The sequence below is a fragment of the Pristiophorus japonicus genome, chromosome 21 (assembly GCF_044704955.1).
Source record: "Pristiophorus japonicus isolate sPriJap1 chromosome 21, sPriJap1.hap1, whole genome shotgun sequence".
NCBI lineage: Eukaryota > Metazoa > Chordata > Chondrichthyes > Pristiophoridae > Pristiophorus > Pristiophorus japonicus.
Window position 1 is genome coordinate 4,280,868 of NC_091997.1, and position 21,574 is coordinate 4,302,441.

Genomic DNA, 21,574 nt, shown 5'->3' on the forward strand with positions numbered 1-21,574 from the left:
ATCAGTTCCTGGTACCAAGGTTTCCCCCCCCTCAGGAAACTGGAAGAACTCCTGTCCATCAGATCTTTACCCAGTGAATCTCTTGTGAACAACTCGCTAAAAGCAACTCTGCACCACACTGGGATTCCACAGCTTATAGATTCTTGGCTGTCACTGTTACTTGCTTTCATTTCATTTTCACGTCTGGGATCTTTCTGTGTGTATTTTCATTGCATGTTTATTGACAGGCATTACCTGACTTCACAATCAAATTCCTTCTATCAAAATCCAATATACAAGCCTATGCATGGACGTCGCATCATGCTGGAAATCTCAGCGGGTCAGGCAGCATCTGTGGAAAGAAACAAAGTTAACGTTTTGGGTCGGTGACCCTTTGTCAGAACTGACGAATGTTTGAAAGAACAGAGTCTTAAGGAGCACTGAAAGGGGGAGAGGAGGAAAGAACAAATGGGAAGGTCTGTGGGGGGGGGGAAGACAGGAGAGATTTGAGAGCCAGAAGGGATGATGGGCCGATTTGAGATGGTAATGGCAGAAGTTAGAAAAAGGTTAGTTTAGATAGGGTGTGAATGGCAGAAAAATTACCGACTGCCATCTAATTTGTAGCCAGAAGTGACCTGTATTAAAATAAGAACAGAAAGTGCTTTAATTGCACAACAGATCACTCAGTATCTAAAAGAGAAAGATAGGTTAATGTTTCAGGTGGGACGCTTTCATCAAATCTGACACAATCAGGCTGGAGAAGCCAATTCAAGAAAACTTTTGTTCATTACCTGAGTGTCAAACAGTGGTGGGATTCAATCGCATGACACATTTGATATGATGGCGGGATTGGAATGGTCACAGGGCCGTGACTGGAATCTATAACCATATTAGTGTGACTTTTTTGATCACACTATGCAACTTGTCAAATAACTCTTGACAAAAGTTCAAAAATCAGTTCAAAAAGAACTCCATTTATTTAGTACTTTGTCACAATGAATAGAAAGGCAGGAAAGTATGAAGAATGATTGGTCATCCTTTAAGAAAATAATAGTAAACAATTTATAAAAAGTAAGGTGAATTTAAACTACAATCTATTATTGAAATGTAAACACTCACTATCCAACGTATGCCAACTTATTATTAAATGGATTTTTTTATATGGCCGAATGGCCTGTTTCTGCACTGTAAATTCTATCATATAGAGAGAGAGATAAGAGCCAAATAAACTGGTAAGAGTAGGGGTGACCATGGCTTTACTTCCTCCAGGACTACACCCTGACAACAGGCTTCTTCAGAACCAACTTCTGTGATGTTGTTGAGAGTGAGCCAGACAGTCAGCCTTGACAAGTTATCAGGACTTAGCAACAATAACAAAATGTTCGAGAAGCGAATTTAAGCTTGCTGCTGGCTTCTGAGCACATTCCCACCTTGGGCCACAGGAGGAAGAGTATGTCGTGAGGAATAGGCTGACACTGAGTCATCTGAGCAATCCCTGACAAGTTTTTTTTTAAAAGCGGTACCGTTCCAGTTTCGAATCTTCTCTAGAGGGAGCCTCCACCCTGCGATGCCGCCTTCTTTCTTCAGTTTCTTGCTGCTCTGTGGCCTCTACCATCCGGCAAGATCGGCATGGTGGTGGAACCCATTCGAGGACGGCACCTCACCAACCACTCAATCAAACGAGCTGCCCAAAGAGACAACCACTTCATGGGCTATAGGAGTAGATGATGTGCAGCTTCATACTTCTGGGAAGGCAACTAGCGGAAACAATGTGCAAGGTACTGAGATTTCTAGTTATCTTTTGTCGAGATCAGGATTAAAATTGTAATTGTGCGAAGATAGTCATAAAAAATAAGACGGAACACAGTTGCGAGCAGTTAGGGAATCACACTTGACCCCAATGCCCCAGGGCTGGGCAGGGCAAAATCAGCCAGAGTTTCTGCTATCCAATGACCATTGTTGGAAAAATACATTGTGTTCATGCCCACTGAGGGGAAAACGGGGCTTGGCTGTGATGCCTCAGTGGCTGAATAGTCTACTGATGTTCACTATCCAGTCTCGCACGTTAAAAATAGTCATTTTGGCCAAGTACTGGAGGGGTGTTGCTGGTAAATGCCTTCAAGGTGGAAAAAATTGGCACATTAACTTAGTCTTATTTTCCTTAAACAGCTTTACAGTACTCTGCTTTTATAAAACAATATTTTTTATTTACTTGTTGTTTTGCCAATGATAGAATCAATTGTATAATTTAATCAGTGCTGCGTTCAGGGGAGAAATATACATATGATAGTATGTCTACTGAGCCTGTCACTGTTAGAAATCATGTCCAGGAGACAAGGCCCTTTAGGTGGAAGGCTTGTCTGCAGTCTGCTTATGCCAGCTTTGAGAGGGCCAGAGGCCTCTGCATCTCTACTTGTAATTCATTTGTTTAATAGTTTTAATATAAAATAATTCTTATTGGTAGTATTGCAGCGTTTAGTGATTTTCATGAGTTTTCTTAGACAGTTTTGGTTTCTGCTCATCAACCTGAGGGATGACAGTGCTTGAAAAATGTGCTACTTTGCACCCCTTACCTGTATCAAGCACACATGGGCAAGTGTTGTATGAGCCAACTCCGACACTGTTAATTTAGGGTTAGATTGTGGTCAATTAGGGATAGTTTTGTGATGTGGCTGACCATTTCAGCGCTGGTATGAATCGAACCCAGACTGTAAGCTGGAAGGGTCATGTGAAATAAGTTATGTGGAGATTTAACCCAGTTACTGGTTTATAACTTTTCAAAACTCCTGATTTGGTTAAATGTCTATAATACGTTGAGTACTGTTTGATTTTACTATTTTCTTAATGCTTGCGATTCACGGGGCTAGTGACTAGGAGTGGGAACCCTGGACCATTTCTTCCTTTCATTTTCCCCAGGGACACTGTAGTTAATTGTGACACCCATAATGTTCCTCTTCCTTGGGTTTTAGTAGCATCCCACAGGGTTCATCTAAACACTGAGCCAGTGAGGAAGGTAGCAGAGGCCTCTTAATGGAAGCAGTCATAAAGATAGTAAAAGTTCTATTTGCTCTGGTCTTTCTAACATATTGTATCTGAAGGGAATCGGTGTCTGAGCAGGAGTTCCCTTCCAACAGTTCTCCCCTTTATGTTGCATTTATTGATTCACATTCATGACATTATGATGAACTTTTTCTCCTATCTTATTTTGTATTTTCTGTCCTTCCTTTTCTCCATTCTCATGGCACCTCACACTGTTCCTGAGTGGAGAAAGCTAGCTCTGACTTTCTTTTAGGTTTCTGCTAATGCTGTTTTTTATCTGTCTGTCAGGTGGTGTGCGAGAGTGGCCAGCAGTGACCCCTGTTTCAGATTTCCCTCCCGGTCCTCTTCCTCACTCTCCAGAAGAGAAAGATCTGTTCTCCACTCAGCATTGTATGCGAGAGTATACAGATATTACCTGAATTGCCTTGTATGTGTCCTTAAAATGGAATCAGAAGGCAGATTCAAAGCTGAAAAAAGAATGGAATAAAGCTCATGAAACTACAAAGGCTTGTACAAAAAGCTTTATTTTTCAGGGATAGAAAAAACAAGCCATCAAGACGACAGACCCACATATGGCTTGTTCAAGGGGACATAAAGATGTGCTCCCTTTCTGGACTTGTGTGTGATCCCTTTGTTAGTAAAGACCAGAGCTCGGGAGTAAACAAGCAGCCTGCCATGTCCAAGTGCCGATGCTTCATTCATTTGGAGATGATCAAGGGTACCAACAGGGCATTGTGAGGTGATTGACATCACGCGTGTGTCACTCAAATTTATCAACAGAATTGAGGCGATTTCTTTGGAAATTAAGGATAGATAAAATAATGTTTTTGAATTCTCAGTTCTCAGTCCTTTGTTCTTAATTTAGTTCCAGTTCTTATTCTGTCAGTAGTAGTCTTGGCAGTCGACGGTGTCGGAGCTTTTTTTGTCTAGTATATGTAGAAGGATGTTTATAAAATTGGAAGTGTATCTCTGACAGAGTTAAGGTTGTACAAGTGTGTCACTTAGATGTGCAAGTTTCCCCGAGATCAAGGGAGGTGAGATTTAAGCCAGCTGGTACAGAAATAGTTACAGTTATAGTTATAGCAGGAGGTGAACTTAGCCAGGAGCAGAAGACCCAGGAAGAGCGGATAACACCTCTACAGAGAGAGGTTTATCACTCTGTCCTATCAGGAGGCTAACACTATCCTCCAAGAGAAGGCAAAGCAACCCATTCATCCAGACCAGCTCATAACGATGAAGCTTAACAAGTTTTGGAAACATTGCTAACTACATGCATATAGACTTTAATCAATTCAATAGACTGGCTATCTAAGGAGTCTAATCCTAAATGAATCTCGCCATATTAATTTAATCTCAACTGTAAATTTATAATTAGCAAGCAGTTAATACTGAATTACTGTGACATAACTGAATTGTCTTTGCAACCTCTGTTATTTATTTCCATAATTGCATAATCGTCGACCAATTAATTGCACGTTAAGAACATAAGAAATAGGAGCTGGAGTGGGCCATTTGGCTCTTCGAGACCGCTCTGCCATTCAACAAGATCATGGCTGATCTTCTAACTCAACTCCCGCACTATCCCCATGTCCCTTAATTCCCTTTGTTCCCAATAATGTATCGACCTCTGTCTTGAATATACTCAAACAACTAGCCATCCACAGCTCTCTGGGGTAGAGAATTCCAAAGATTCACAACCCTTTGCGTGAAGAAATTTACATAAGAACATAAGAACATAAGAATTAGGAACAGGAGTAGGCCATCTAGCCCCTCGAGCCATTCAACAGGATCATGGTTGATCTGGCCGTGGACTCAGCTCCACTTACCCACCCGCTCGCAATAACTCTTAATTCCCTTATTGGTTAAAAATCTATCTATCTGTGATTTGAATACATTCAATGAGCTAGCCTCAACTGCTTCCTTGGGCAGAGAATTCCACAGATTCACAACCCTCTGGGAGAAGAAATTCCTTCTTAACTCGGTTTTAAATTGGCTCCCCCATATTTTGAGGATGTGCCCCCTGGTTCTAGTCTCCCCGGCCAGTGGAAACAACCTCTTTGCCTTTATCTTGTCTATCCCTTTCATTATTTTAAATGTTTCTATAAGATCACCCCTCATCCTTCTGAACTCCAACGAGTAAAGACCCAGTCTACTCAATCTATCATCATAAGGTAACCCCCTCATCCCCAGAATCAGCCTAGTGAATCGTCTCTGTACCCCCTCCAAAGCTAGTATATCCTTCCTTAGGTAAGGTGACCAAAACTGCACGCAGTACTCCAGGTGCGGCCTCACCAATACCCTGTACAGTTGCAGCAGGACCTCCCTGCTTTTGTACTCCATCCCTCTCGCAATGAAGGCCAACATTCCATTCGCCTTCCTGATTACCTGCTGCACCTGCAAACTAACTTTTTGGGATTCATGCACAAGGACCCCCAGGTCCCTCTGCACCGCAGCATGTTGTAATTTCTCCCCATTCAAATAATATTCCCTTTTACTGTTTTTTTTTCCAAGGTGGATGACCTCACATTTTCCGACATTGTATTCCATCTGCCAAACCTTAGCCCATTCGCTTAACCTATCTAAATCTCTTTGCAGCCTCTCTGTGTCCTCTACACAACCCGCTTTCCCACTAATCTTTGTGTCATCTGCAAATTTTGTTACATTTTACTCTATCCCCTCTTCCAGGTCATCTATGTATATTGTAAACAGTTGTGGTCCCAGCACCGATCCCTGTGGCACACTACTAACCACCGATTTCCAACCCGAAAAGGACCCATTTATCCCGACTCTCCGCTTTCTGTTAGCCAGCCAATTCTCGATCCATGCTAATACATTTCCTCTGATTCCGCGTACCTCTATCTTCTGCAGTAACCTTTTGTGTGGCACCTTATCGAATGCCTTTTGAAAATCTAAATACACCACATCCATCGGTACACCTCTATCCACCATGCTCATTATATCCTCAAAGAATTCCAGTAAATTAGTTAAACATGATTTCCCCTTCATGAATCCATGTTGCGTCTGCTTGATTTCACTATTCCTATCTAGATGTCCCGCTATTTCTTCCTTAATGATAGCTTCAAGCATTTTCCCCACTACAGACGTTAAACTAACCGGCCTATAGTTACCTGCCTTTTGTCTGCCACCTTTTTTAAACAGAGGCGTTACATTAGCTGCTTTCCAATCCGATGGTGCCTCCCCAGAGTCCAGAGAATTTTGGTAGATTATAACGAATGCATCTGCTATAACTTCCGCCATCTCTTTAATACCCAGGGATGCATTTCATCAGGACCAGGGGACTTGTCTACCTTGAGTCCCATTAGCCTGTCCAGCACTAACCCCCTAGTGATAGTGATTATCTCAAGGTCCTCCCTTCCCACATTCCCGTGACCAGCAATTTTTGGTTTTTGTGTCTTCCACTGTGAAGACCGAAGCAAAATAATTGTTTAAGGTCTCAGCCATTTCCACATTTCCCATTATTAAATCCCCCTTCTCATCTTCTAAGGGACCAACATTTACTTTAGTCACTCTTTTCCGTTTTATATATCGGTAAAAGCTTTTACTATCTGTTTTTATGTTTTGCGCAATTTACTTTCGTAATCTATCTTTCCTTTCTTTATTGCTTTCTTAGTCATTCTTTGCTGTCGTTTAAAATTTTCCCAATCTGCTAGTTTCCCACTAACCTTGGCCACCTTATACTCATTGGTTTTTAATTTGATACTCTCCCTTATTTCCTTGGTTATCCACGGCTGGTTATCCCTTCTCTTACCGCCCTTCTTTTTCATTGGAATATATTTTTGTTGAGCACTATGAAAGAACTCCTTAAAAGTCCTCCACTGTTCCTCAATTGTGCCACCATTTAGTCTGTGTTTCCAGTCTACTTTAGCCAACTCTGCCCTCATCCCATTGTAGTCCCCTTTGTTTAAGCATAGTATGCTCGTTTGAGACACTACTTCCTCACCCTCAATCTGTATTACAAATTCAACCATACTGTGATCACTCATTCCAAGAGGATCTTTTACTAGGAGATCGTTTATTATTCCTGTCTCATTACACAGGACCAGATCTAAGATAGCTTGCTCCCTTGTAGGTTCTGTAACATACTGTTCTAAGAAACAATCCCGTGTGCATTCTATGAATTCCTCCTCAAGGCTACCCTGTGCAATTTGATTTGACCAATCGATATGTAGGTTAAAATCCCCCATGATTACTGCCGTTCCTTTTTCACATGCCTCCATTATTCCCTTGATTATTGCCCGCCCCACCGTGAAGTCATTATTTGGGGGCCTATAAACTACGCCCACCAGTGACTTTTTCCCCTTACTATCTCTAATCTCCACCCACAATGATTCAACATTTTGTTCATTAGAGCCAATATCTTCTCTCACAACTGCCCTGATATCATCCTTTATTAACAGAGCTACCCCACCTCCTTTCCCTTCTTGTCTATCTTTCCGAATTGTCAGATATCCTCGTATGTTTAATTCCCAGTCTTGGCCACCCTGCAACCACATTGCTGTAATGTCCACCAAATCATACCCATTTGTAATGATTTGTGCCGTCAACTCATTTACTTTATTTCGAATGCTGCGTGCGTTTAGGTAGAGTGTTTTAATACTAGTTTTTAAACCATGATTTTTAGTTTTGACCCCTCCTGCAGCCCCTTTATATTCATACATATTGTCCCTTCCTATCACCTTGTGGTTTACACTTACCCCAGTGCTACTCTGCTCTGTTGCCTCCTGCCTTTTGCATTCTTTCTTGGGGTCCTGTTCATCTGAGCTCTCACCCACTCTAACTAGCTCAGAGACCTCTCCTGGGTTCCAAATACTCCTTCCATTGAGGCACCGAGCTTTCATGCTTGCCTTTTTATTACACTTTGACCCTTTAGAATTTTGCTGTACAATGGCCCTTTTTGTTTTTTGCCTTGGGTTTCTCTGCCCTCCACTTTTACTCATCTCCTTTCTGTCTTTTGCTTTTGTCTCCATTTTGTTTCCCTCTGTCTCCCTGCATTGGTTCCCATCCCCCTGCCATATTAGTTTAACTCCTCCCCAACAGCGCTAGCAAACACTCCCCCTCGGACATTGGTTCCGGTCCTGCCCAGGTGCAGACCGTCCGGTTTGTACTGGTCCCACCTCCCCCAGAACCGGTTCCAATGCCCCAGGAATTTGAATCCCTCCCTGCTGCACCACTGCTCAAGCCACGTATTCATCTGAGCTATCCTGCGATTCCTACTCTGACTAGCACGTGGCACTGGTAGCAATCCTGAGATTACTACTTTTGGGGTCCTATGTTTTAATTTAGCTCCGAGCTCCTTAAATTCGTCTCGTAGGAGCTCATCCCTTTTTTGCCTATATCGTTGGTACCAATGTGCACCACGACAACTGGCTGTTCACCATCCCTTTTCAGAATGTCCTGCACCTGCACCTCATCTCAGCCCTAAATGGCCGACCCTTTATTTTGAGACTGTGACCCCGTGTTCTAGATTCCCCAGCCAGGGGAATCTAGAACATTCAATGTTTAAGTGCTGCTACCTGTGATTGTTCTTGATTTTGTTGACTAACTTCTTTGATAACTGTCAAGAAAGGGTTAACTTCTTCACTCAGTCGCTTGTGCAGACCCTGATAGGAAGTTAGTCGTGTAAATGCAAACTGATTGATGCAAGACAGTTAGTTGAGCTAAATTTAGACATCATTAACTCCTAAGCAGAGACTGGATTTTTTTTTTTGCTACATTTTCCTCAGCATTTCAAACTCTCTGGTCGTTCGCAGCATACCCCTGTACTGACCTCTCAAGAGAAAACTGAAAGTAACAATAACGATAGGGCAAATAACGTCAAAAAAATCCTGTGAAGTAGGCAAAGCTGTAAGGTTATATATAGAGAGCAATACTTTTTTAAGACAAATAATTGAATTGTTTTTTTTTACATATTTTTATCTCTAATTTCCTCTCTTTCCTTACTCTCCTGAAGTCTCCCTTGCTGAGGATGTCATGTATCTTACATTATTATATATAACTGTATCCTAACATGCTATACATGACTGTAATAAGATATGACCTGTAACCACCAGCATACCTTACCACCAGGGGTGCACTTGCAAGAGACAGGTATATAAGGACAGGTCTCAGGCAAGTGCAGCATTCCAGAGCTGTGAAATAAAGGTGCAGGTCCAGAGTGACCTTGACTTCACTACATGCCTCGTGTGAATCTGTACTGAGGGGACAGGACTTTACAGGGGACCTGTTCTCTGAGGAGGAGTTAAGGTGAAGGGTAAAGAATCTGTCTCGTGCCCTTGATGAGTATTATTGTCAGGGTATCGATCCCAGTGTTCTTGCAGGTGCTGGAGGATGAGCGGTGCCTATGTTGTTATGGAAGCAAACAGTTCAGCTGATTTGTGTACAGTAATGACTGACAAATAGCAAACGAGGTGAATGGCCAATTAATCTATTTGGTGGTGTTGCTTGAGGGGGTCAATATTGGCTATCACACCAGGAGAACACACTTTTACTTGGTAAAAATGCCATTGGATCTTTTACGGCCACCTGAACAAGCAGACCTAGAGCCTCAGTTTAACATCTGATCCAAAAGACAGCAACAATCTCCAAGGACTGTACTGAAGGATCAGCCTAGATCTTGTGTTGAAGTGATGCTTGGAAAAAAAAACAGTAAAAGGGAATATTATTTGAATGGGGAGAAATTACAACATGCTGCGGTGCAGAGGGACCTGGGGGTCCTTGTGCATGAATCCCAAAAAGTTAGTTTGCAGGTGCAGCAGGTAATCAGGAAGGCGAATGGAATGTTGGCCTTCATTGCGAGAGGGATGGAGTACAAAAGCAGGGAGGTCCTTCTGCAACTGTATAGGGTATTGGTGAGGCCGCACCTGGAGTACTGCGTGCAGTTTTGGTCACCTTACTTAAGGAAGGATATACTAGCTTTGGAGGGGGTACAGAGACGATTCACTAGGCTGATTCCGGAGATGAGGGGGTTACCTTATGATGATAGATTGAGTAGACTGGGTCTTTACTCGTTGGAGTTCAGAAGGATGAGGGGTGATCTTATAGAAACATTTAAAATAATGAAAGGGATAGACAAAATAGAGGCAGAGAGATTGTTTCCACTGGTCGGGGAGACTAGAACTAGGGGGCACAGCCTCAAAATACGGGGGAGCCAATTTAAAACCGAGTTGAGAAGGAATTTCTTCTCCCAGAGGTTTGTGAATCTGTGGAATTCTCTGCCCAAGGAAGCAGTTGAGGCTGGCTCATTGAATGCATTCAAATCACAGATAGATAGATTTTTAACCAATAAGGGAATTAAGGGTTACGGGGAGCGGGCGGGTAAGTGGAGCTGAGTCCACGGCCAGATCTGCCATGATCTTGTTGAATGGCGAAGCAGGCTCGAGGGGCTAGATGGCCTACTCCTGTTCCTAATTCTTATGTTCTTATGTTCTTATGAAACCAGAAGCTTATGACTCAGACGTGAGAATGCTACCGCTGAGCCAAGTTGACTTAAAATAGGAATGGAATTTGCAAGCAATATGAAAGAGTCCCAAAGAAAATAACTTATTTGGGAAGAAACAGAGAGTGCAATATACTGTGCGTTGAAAGAAAGAATCGGGCAATGTTTGTACTCCATGAACTAGCTCAGGGTGAGGTTGGAAAAAAACCAAGAGTGTTGGCAGAATGTGCTGTGCATCTCTCCTGAAGGTTAGAGTATGGTTCCATGGAAGTCCTACCTTGCTCAAGTAAGTGGCCATTCTTTATGTGTTAACCACACCACACGGTACGCTTAACAGCAGGCTATTTTCTTCTTAGGTGGTCCCTCGTATCGAGGATGACTTGCTTCCACCAAAAAGGGATGAGTTCACAGGTGTTTCAATGATGGACCTAATATTCCAGGTCATAAACTACATCTTGAAGGTTGGAAGATGCCTGTGCGAGGATTTTTTTTAACCTGTGGTGGCCATTGCACACCAGCCACCACATGGGCTTGGCAGAGCTAGGTCTTGGTCCAGTGGCTAAGACGACTGGAGACCAGCTCTGCTGCACAGACCTAGTGCACACACACATTTCAGGACGGGCTGGCCCGTGCTGCCCCTGGGCTCACGCCTCTCCTGGGCCCTGATCACGTCGCTCTGCAATCTCTCGCCGCTCCTTCGCCCTGACCTCGCCGCTCCTGCCGTACTTGCCCACGCTCCGATCACAGACCTGAGTTATACTGACATCCAATCCAGCCACCCTCTTCATAGCCGTCGCCCTCCTGGACCAGCTCGCGCTGTACCTTGCAGGTGGTATTTGCTTCTTTTATGGCCCCGACCGGCCGCAGATTGTTCCTCGCAGGTCGGGGCCTCGCTGTGGTCCTCACTGACAGTATACTCTCCTTCCAGAGGTTGCTTGATAGTGCTGGGGAATGGGTGATTTCCCCCCTCCTTAGTGTGAGGACACTACCAACACTTTGGATTTAACAGATCTGGTCGTTGCAGAGCAGTAATCAACACTATGGGCTAGAAATTCCACTCATTTGTGCCTCCAAATAGTGCTCCCGGGGGAAGAGGGAGGCGTGTTAACAATGTGCAGATGAGTTACCGGGCACGGCGCTGTTAACGACTCCCGCCATATTGGGCGGGGGTTTAACGGTGCTACGGCTTTGCGTCCCGGTCTCTTGCACCTGGAGATCGTGACATCATCGCTGCGCGCATTGCCCCATTAGCGTCCCGGCCCCGAGCAACAGCACCGGGCGAAAACACCGGCAACTGCAGGGGTTTGCGGATTGGACAGCCGGCTGCTACCGGAGCGGAAATGAAAGGCGAGGTGGCCGACTGAAAAATAAAAAAAAGATTACCATCTTGTTGGCGCTGCTGATCCGCGATCGCTCAGCCCGGCATTCCGCTTGATCGCGCGGCATCCCTGCTCCATGGTGGTCCAAGTAGGTTCCTCCTTACTTTGCAGAGTCAGCACCATGGGCCTTTCCCTTTAAGTGAGGGACGGCCCCTCGGATGGGGCAGCGCGCCACGGCCCAGTGTGCTGCACTGCTGAGGTGCCTCCCTGTTAGCGCCCCAGGAAGGGAGTGGAGAACTTGATTTAGTGCTCCATTTTCTTCCGAGGCAGTAAACCGTATTTCTGGAGTGAGGCAAGACTTTAGCACCTGCTGCTCAGTCTCTCACCTCCCAACTGTTACTGTCCCCAAATGGGGCAATACTGAATTTCTAGCCGTTTATTTATAAATCAGAGGATGTCGACCAGTGCTTTGGTCAGAGTACTGTGTTGGTCATTAAGATACAAGAGAAACATTCACGCCATGGAGGGGGATAAAGAAGAATCATGTGACTGGCCACCGGTGTCACATGAGCTTGTCTTTTTAAAGGAGGTAGCTGGGAGGGGACCTTGTAGGGCTTCTAATCAGTATAGAAAGGAACCGCCTCACAGTAACTCTTCACATTAGGATGTGGAGACATGGGCGATTTTAACCCTACTCGCACAACGGATCTGGCGGGCGGGCAGTTAAAATCGCCCTGGCTCTTACCCTGTCCGAAAGCCGCCATGATCGCAACCTCTGCAATTTTAACCTGCTTGCCCGAGCAGGCAGCCAGGACACACACCCAGAGCCAACAGGGTCCTTCTTTACATGTGCACGTTGCGGCCCGATGACATCACTGAGACCCGACTAATTTTAACTGAGGCCTGAGCGCGGAATCCACCTGGAGTTAAAATCGGGGCCCTTAAGGGTGAACAGTAACATTTGGTTTATGTCAGGAAACTTGTTTGCACAGTGAGTGATCAACTCTTCATTTTGGAATGGACTTTTAGTGGGTGTGCTTGCATTCATTCAAGCAGCTGTAGAATGCTGTGTTGGGGAATGGATGAGGGGGTGAACTGTAAGTTTTCCCTGATGGACAAGACAATCTGGGCCAAATGGTTTACCATCTCCATATTTATTGTGTGGTTTTGGACATAGTGTCTGGTTTCCTGTCTCTCTTTTGTCTTCCTTCCCTTCCTAATCTGTTTAGCCAGACAATCTACGTGGAACTGTAATCAGCTTTGCCTCCTCTTACACTTACTTTCAAGACGTGATTTATTGTTGTGACTCCTTCAGAGTCTTTAATGTCAACGAACTTATTGTTATCGTGAAATTTTCCCTTGAATTAACTTTTTGTTTTCAGTTTATAATCGCTGCTGTGCCCTGATAAACACTCGACTGGTTTGCTGAAAATAATTGTGCTTGAATCAGGATTTTTAAAAAGGCCAACTTGCAAATTTTAATACCACAGCTCTTTTAACCATTCGGACAAAAACAGCAAAATTCATTTAAACAGATACTTTTTCTATTTAAGTGATTCAGTTTATAACACATGCTGCTGTCTGTAGGTGCAATTTGGCACTGGGTTGTCTGTACTTGTGCTAAGCATTCTAAAACACAGAGGGGCTGAAACAGCCCTTTTCTATAAGGCCCATGGCCACCTGAAAGTGGCGGCCCCAGATCAGTGCGGACTGGATGACGAGTTGCCATGGAGGGGCCGTCATTTTGAACATTGCCCTCCTTTACTTTTGGAGCGGTGTAGGGAACTGCTCTGCCCGTATTCCCACCGCTTTGTGCACGCACTGACCCCTTACCGACTGGTGCCGACCCATGTTATTTTTTTGCCAGGTCGGGCCGACAATTATGGTCGCAGGGAGCCTGGCGGGTGCCAAGCCGCTGGCCCGGCTGAAACCCTCCCTGGTGGCCCAGTGCTTGCCACTAAAGTGGCTGCAGAGTTTGCAGCGGTCCTCCGATGGGGAGGGACTTTGTGGCGTGCCAGTGCGATGATGTCATCGCCGCAGCGCTGATGCCTTGCAGTGTCGGTCACTCCGCCCCGCCCCCACTTCCACCCCGCTAGTGACGGCTACTCCGACCCGATCGCATTTCCACCCCGCTGCAAAAAAACCCCACAAAGTGCTGAATTTCTACGCATTGTCCACCCCATGCATTGGGGCAGACAGAGCACTTCAAGAGTGGCAGCTGCGAATCATTTCGAGCAGTGGGCAATTTCGGCCCCAGATAATGTTCGCTTCTCCAATGTCATAGACTTACTCCAACACCATGGGTAAGGAAGGACATTAGCTTGGATGATGTAGCATCTATATGGGTACAGCTGCGAAACACCAAAGGGCAGAAAACATTAGTGGGAGTTGTGTACAGACCACCAAACAGTAATAGTGAGGTTGGGGATGGCATCAAACAGGAAATTAGAGATGCGTGCAATAAGGGTACAGCAGTTATCATGGGGGACTTTAATCTACATATAGATTGGGCTAACCAAACTGGTAGCAATACGGTGGAGGAGGATTTCCTGGAGTGTATTAGGGATGGTTTTCTAGACCAATATGTCAAGGAACCAACTAGTGAGCAGGCCATCCTAGACTGGGTCTTGTGTAATGAGAGAGGATTAATTAACAATCTTGTCGTGCGAGGCCCTTTGGGGAAGAGTGACCATAATATGGTAGAATTCTTCATTAAGATGGAGAGTGATACAGTTAATTCAGAGAATAGGGTCCTGAACTTAAAGAAAGGTAACTTCGATGGTATGAGACGTGAATTGGCTAGCATAGACTGGCGAATGATACTTAAAGGGTTGACGGTAGAAAGGCAATGGCAGACATTTAAAGATCACATGGATGAACTGCAACAATTGTACATCCCTGTCTGGCGTAAAAATAAAACGGGAAAGGTGGCTCAACCGTGGCTAACAAGGGAAATTAGGGATAATTTTAAATCCAAAGAAGAGGTATATAAATTGGTCAGAAAAAGCAGCAAACCCGAGGACTGAGAGAAATTTAGAATTCACCAGAGGAGGACTAAGGGTTTAATTAGGAAGGGGAAAATAGAGTATGAGAGTAAGCTTGCAGGGAACATAAAAACTGACTGCAAAAGCTTCTACAGCTATGTGAAGAGAAAAAGATTTGTCAGAATCAGGTGAATTCATAATGGGGAACAAAGAAATGGCAGACCAATTGAACAAATATTTTGGTTCTGTCTTCACTAAGGAACACACGAATAATCTCCCGAAAATACTAGGGGACTGAGGGTCTAGCGAGAAGGGGGAACTGAGGGAAATCCTTATTAGTCAGGAAATGGTGTTAGGGAAATTGATGGGATTGAAAGCCGATAAATCCCCAGGGTCTGATAGTATGCATCCCAGAGTACTTAAGGAAGTGGCCCTAGAAATAGTAGATGCATTGGTGGTCATTTTCCAACATTCCATGGATTCTGGATCAGTTCCTATGGATTGGAGGGTAGCTAATGTAACCCCACTTTTTAAAAAAGGAGGGAGAGAGAAAACATGGAATTATAGACCAGTTAGCCTGACATCGGTGGTGGGGAAAATGCTGGAATCCATTATTAAAGATGTAATAGCAGCGCATTTGGAAAGCAGTGACAGGATCGGTCCAAGTCAGCATGGATTTATGAAAGGGAAATCATGCTTGACAAATCTTCTAGAATTTTTTGAGTGTAGAGCGGATAAGTGGATGTGGTCTATTTGGACTTTCAAAAGGCTTTTGACAAGGTCCCACACAAGAGATTAGTGGGCAAAATTAAGGCACATGGTACTGGGGGTAATGTATTGACGTGTATAGAAAACTGGTTGGCAGACAAGAAGCAAAGAGTGGGAATAAACGGGCCCTTTTCAGAATGGCAGGCAGTGACTAGTGGGGTACCGCAAGGTTCAGTGCTGGAACCCCAGCTATTTACAATATATATTAATGATTTAGACGAAGGAATTGAATGTAATATCTCCAAGTTTGCAGATGACACTAAGCTGGGTGGCAGTGTGAGCTGTGAGGAGGATGCTAATAGGCTCAGGGTGACTTGGACAGGTTAGATGAGTGGGCAAATGCATGGCAGATGCAGTATAATGTGGAAAAGTGTAAGGTTATCCACTTTGGTGGCAAAAACAGGAAGGCAGATTATTATCTGAATGGTGACAGATTAGGAAAAGGGGAGGTGCAACGAGACCTGGTTGTCATGATACATCAGTCATTGAAAGTAGGCATGCAGGTACAGCAGGCAATAAAGGAAGCAAATGGCATGTTAGCCTTCATAGTGAGAGGATTTGAGTATAGGAGCTGGGAGGTCTTACTACAGTTGTACAGGACCTTGGTGAGGCCACACCTTGCCTATTGTGTGCAGTTTTGGTCTCCTAATCTGAGGAAGGACATTCTTGCTATTGAGAGAGTGCAGCGAAGGTTCACCAGACTGATTGCCGGAATGGCAGGACTGACATATGAAGAAATACTGGATCGATTAGGCTTATATTCACTGGAATTTAGAAGAATGAGAGGGGATCTCACAGAAGCATATAAAATTCTGACGGAATTGGACAGGTTAGATGCAGGAAGAATGTTCCTGATGTTTGGGGAAGTCCAGAACCAGAGGTCACAGTCTAAGGATAAGGGATAAGCCATTTAGGACCGAGATGAGGAGAAATTCTTTCACTCAGAGAATTGTGAACCTGTGGAATTCTCTACCACAGAAAGTTGTTGAGTCCAGTTCATTAGATATATTCAAACAGGAGTTAGATGTGGCCCTTACGGCTAAAGGGATCAGGGGGTATGGAGAGAAGGCAGGAGTGGGGTACTGAAGTTGCATGATCAGCCATGATCATATTGAATGGTGGTGCAGGCTCGAAGGGCCGAATGGCCTACTCCTGCACCTATTTTCTATGTTTCTATGTTTCAACCAATAGTGTCCCATGTTTAATCCCCTGGTATGTCCTGAGTTACCTCTGATGGGGTGGCAGTGGAGGTTGGTAGTATCCCCACACTAAGACAGTGAAAATCAACCATTCCCCAGCACTGTCTAGTGACCTCTGTGGTAGGAGTGTATACTCTCAGTGTCAGGTGAGGACCTCAGATAGCCTGCCAGATAGGCATACCATGTGGTGTGGTTAACACATAAAAAATGACCTCTTGCCATGGAACCATACTTTAACCTTCAGGGGAGCTGGACAGCACATTCGATAAAAGAATTAAGAGTGGGATTCATTGTGGTGCAATGAAATTCTTAACTTGCAGTTATCTGGGAGACAAGTGCATTTCTGTTTTTAGTTACAATGAATGTTTTGGACTGTCGGAAAGATCGGCTAATGGAAGTGCAGTTTAGTATACCAGTCCTTTAATATACAAATAGCAAAGGATATTCTGCTAGACTACTGTTACCTTAAATGAGTGACATCTCCCAGAGTTTTTCTGGATCTCCATCCATGCCCTGCGCAACCATGGAATGTCGATAAATCTACAACATGTTCCTATTTCCGTCTTTCTGTGTGCAATGACAGAATGCGTGGGAATGCTACCCCAGCAACCAAAGAGAAAATGAAGGAGGTCTATTAAAATTATAGGACTGATAGCACTATAAATCCTATAGTCCCCACACCCCCCCGCCCCCCCCCCCCCCACACCCCTGAAACCCCACCCCGCTCCAGATTTCTGTAAGGAAGTGGCTGGCCTCCATTTAGCATGTGGTCATGGTGGCACAGGTGAAACGTGGTGAAGGTCATACGGTACGACTCATACCATCACCACTTGGAACAGCATGTTCGATCACTGCCAAGAGCGACCCTACTTGGGTTCATGTACCTTGACAAAACGGTAATAACTAACTTTACCTTCGATTGTATTGCAAAATTTGCAAATGATCCCATTTTTATTACAGAAGGAAGGAGAATTCCTTTTAGATACAAAGGATATAACATTTATATTGTGGAACTGTAAGATTGCGGATGAAACTAATTCTTGCTCCCTGATTGCTTTACTTTATACCAGTCTTTCTGTACCATGACCAACGGCACATTTGGCAACTTTCCAATTTTTCCCATGCAATGTCACAGAAAGAAATATTCGCACAAGCATTGGGACTCGCTCATAGCGGCACTAAATGGTGCCACAAAGGCTCCACTAATTTAATGCCGCATTGCCATTGAGTAGGATTTTCAAGATGGCAGCCGGTTCTGTCTGCAGAAAGTGGAGAGGCAGATCACACAATATAATGAAGAATAGCAAGGTGCTTGTAAAAAATCTCACAGAAAATGACAGAAAAGCATATAAATTGATTATTTAAAGAAAATCATCTGCATAATCTGCTGCTTAAACAGAATGCACTGGAACAGCCAGTTTATTTCACACAAGGAAGGACAAAGTCATTGGGTCTCTAGGTGTAGCAGCATCAGAAATGCATAAAAAGGAAATCGGTTATGATGTCAAAACACACAGTGACCAAAACAATTCTTACCCATGAGGACAAACTCTTTAAGTCAGTTGTGACTTTCTCATTTGTAAGTTATCAAGTCATTTTCCACTTCATGGAATAAACTGGGTCTCCCCTGTCCCTTTCCATATACATTTTTCAACAGATGCATTGGTTTTGCTGTGACACGTTGTTGCTCTTTGTTTGATCTACCTGTACATAGAGAACTGAACTATAAATAAATGAATGTGATACTGTGTTGAGGTTCAGGTTAAGGATGGGCGATTCTGCTCCTACGGAGAGATGGAACATGCACCGAGAACTACCATCTCAAAGTTTAGAAATAGCTTTAGTTGCTGGTATTTCTGTTGGCGAAGTGTGTGCTGGTTTATTTTTTGTTGTGTGTTTTTTTGTATGTTTACAATGCAGTATAATTGTAAGGGGCCAACGCCTGTTTTAGGTGGCTACCCAGAGTGCCTGCAAAGTGGCCTTTACCAATATGGAGGCGCCCATGGCACAGGCTTAGATTGGGCACAGGATATTGCGCCCTGAAATTGATCCTTTTTGCCTCAGTTTTCCATCTTGTGAACCGGCGTTCGTGGACCCTTGCCTTATTTCTTCACTCAGCTGAGCACGAAGGTTGGGCTAAGAATCCAGTTGGTAGCCAACGCTTGGAATATCGTGTAGAGGAACGGGCTAACGATTGTGATTATCCTGAGAGGCTGGTCAGACATTTCAGGAACCCTTCCTCCATGGAATCTTACTCTGCCTTGCTCTGGAATCAGGTTGAGCCTTGAATCTGGATTAACACTACCACTATAGCAGTGGTGCAAAGCTAAATCATTTTGTACCAATGGTATTGTTGCAGTGTTAATACACCCTCAGATACGCAAAAACATATAAGTTTTACCATAAGGAACTGGCAGATACTCAGAGAATGGCTCTGACCATTTCCTTTGGTATTCCATTTACTCTGGGGTCAGTCAGCCTTTCTAATGCACCTGGTTTCATCTTATGATAAAATAAGTTGCTCTGTGTACACAACAGAAAATCAAACATCAAAGTTTGCGTTTATCTGCTTAGACAAGGTCGTTGGCTGGGATTAGCCACAACACCTCTAGTACACTTCAGAATATAGTCTTGTCTTCTGACTGTGTACTTAAAAGAAACCTTGCATTTTAAATCCTAAATCTTTACCTTATCCAGTTAGGCTTTTATAGCTTTTTGAAAAATCTACAGTCCTTACTAAGTCTCGCCTATACATGATTCTGTCCCACACCAACAGGGTTGACTTTTAACTAACTTCTGAAGTTGCCTAGTAAGCCACTCAGTTGCCAGGGCAACTAGGGATGAGCAATAAATTCCAGCATTGCCATTGGCGGCCATGCCTTCAGTTGCCGAGGCCCTAAGCTCTAGAATTCCCTCCCTAAATCTCTCCGCCTCTCTACCCCTCTCTCCTCCCCTTTAAGACGCTCCATAAAACCTGCCACTTTGACCAAGCTTTTATTCATCTACCAATATTTCCTTATGTGGCTTAGTGTCAAATTTTTGTCTGATAAATCTCTTATGTGAAGCACCTTGGGACATTTTACTACGTTAAAGGCACTATATAATTGCAAGTTGTTGTTGCCAACGATGTCCACATCCCAAAAATAAGTTGATTGTCTTCATGTTGAGTAGTCTGGGATATTATTTTTTTTATATATAAAATGTTTCCAAAATGCACAACTTAAATCCAAACTTCATATTGTAACTGGAGAGTCATAGATTCAAATAGTGCGCTATCAAGAGTAAAGAACAGCAGAGAAAGTAAGTGTGGGGCAGTATAGCCTTGTGTTCATGTCTTCCACAAGTAGAAATCCTGCTGACAACTGTTGTCAAGACTTGTACACGGATAATGGCCGCTTGGGTGGTGAACACTTATGAAGATGTGTACTGGGAAGGTGCTTTTATATTCCAGTCCCTGATTCAGGAGAGCAGGGCTATCCCGGCCTCGACGGGGGGCGGGGGGGGGGGGAGGGGAGGAGGGGGGTGGGGGGTTGCAGGGGCGGGGACCAAGCTTGTCCATTTACATTTACATCAGTTGCTGGTCAGAAATGGAGCCAACGAACCCTGGTATCAGCTCACAAGCTTAGCATAAAATTGTGTTTCTATTGCCACGGGAACCAGGTAAGTTGGGGCAGTTTATTTTTCGAATTGATCAAAGAAGTGTGTGTTTGCTGTTGCCTGAAATTTCTATAAAACTCTAGGAAGAGGAAGGATAAGTAAATGAAATAGCCACAGTACAGGCAATAGTGTGTTTTTTACAAATTGAAATTATGAGGTGGTCTGTTTAGTCCACATTCACTTAAAATCAGGACATTGTGCTTGGTGCTGATTCACTTGTCTGCCTCATCTCTTATTCTTCTGCTTTCACTGTACTGAGTTGCCTTGCTAGGGGCAATAGCCCAAAATCTGCTTCATTCCCTGGGTCAACACTAAATGGCATGTTTGTCTTCCAGACACTGGACCACGGGAGGTCATCAATCTGCTCCGTATGGTTTCAGAAGAGTCTCCTTATGTGTCCATGGTTGACGGATTGGATGGAAGAACTGGGTTTGATTTTCACTCGGGTTTCACCCCCAAAGCATACCCAACGAGAACCCTCTTTCCAGAGCCATTTTACCAAGATTTTTCTGTCCTAGCAACACTGAAGCAAACCAATCAGAACGGTGGAGTGATCTTTGCTGTCATGGATTCTGCTGAGGAGGTCATTTGCCTTGGGGTTAAGCTGTCCCCAGTGGAGAATGGCAAACAGACATTCGAGTTATACTACACGGCACCTCGCTCTGAAATTTCCAAGAAAGCGATTTCCTTCGTGGTGCCAGCCAGGATCAAACGATGGACAAGTTATGGGCTCAGTGTTGAGGGGAACATGGTGACTCTGCACCAGCAGTGTCAAAGGCCCCAGAAACGCAAATTCAAAAGGTCATCTGAGCCTCTGAAATTTGAAGCAGATTCTAAAATATTCATCACTAATGCTAAAAAAGCAGACCGGGACAAGTACACCGTGAGTTCTACTTATGTATAGATAGAGTTGGTTTGTCTTTCAGGTCTAGTTTAAAGTTTTCAAAGTGTAGAACATACGAACATAAGAAATACGAGCAGGAGTAGGCCATTCAGCCTTTCAAGCCTACTCCACCATTCAGTAAGATCATGGCTGATCTGATCTTCGCCTCAACTCCACTTTCCTGCCTGTTGCCCATAACCCTTGACTCCCCTATAGTTTAAGAATCTGTCTATCTAGGCCTTGAATATATTCAATGACTCAGCTTCCACAGCTCTCTGGGTTAGAGAATT

General features: G+C 44.1%; 1 protein-coding gene across 2 annotated transcripts in view; it reads left to right on the forward strand.

Moving 5' to 3' along the window:
• The first annotated feature begins 1,427 nt into the window (after positions 1–1,427).
• The window catches only part of LOC139233584 (collagen alpha-1(XV) chain-like), a 114,414-nt gene continuing 94,267 nt past the window's right edge, over positions 1,428–21,574 (forward strand). The window contains exons 1-2 of one of the 2 annotated variants that reach the window (XM_070863985.1): positions 1,428–1,757; positions 20,737–21,284. In XM_070863985.1, coding sequence (XP_070720086.1) covers positions 1,547–1,757; positions 20,737–21,284 — 759 coding nt within the window. In that variant the 5' untranslated portion in view covers positions 1,428–1,546. Of the gene's footprint in view, positions 1,758–12,712; positions 12,785–20,736; positions 21,285–21,574 lie in introns of those variants that run through there. The other variant, XM_070863986.1, reaches the window with a different exon arrangement.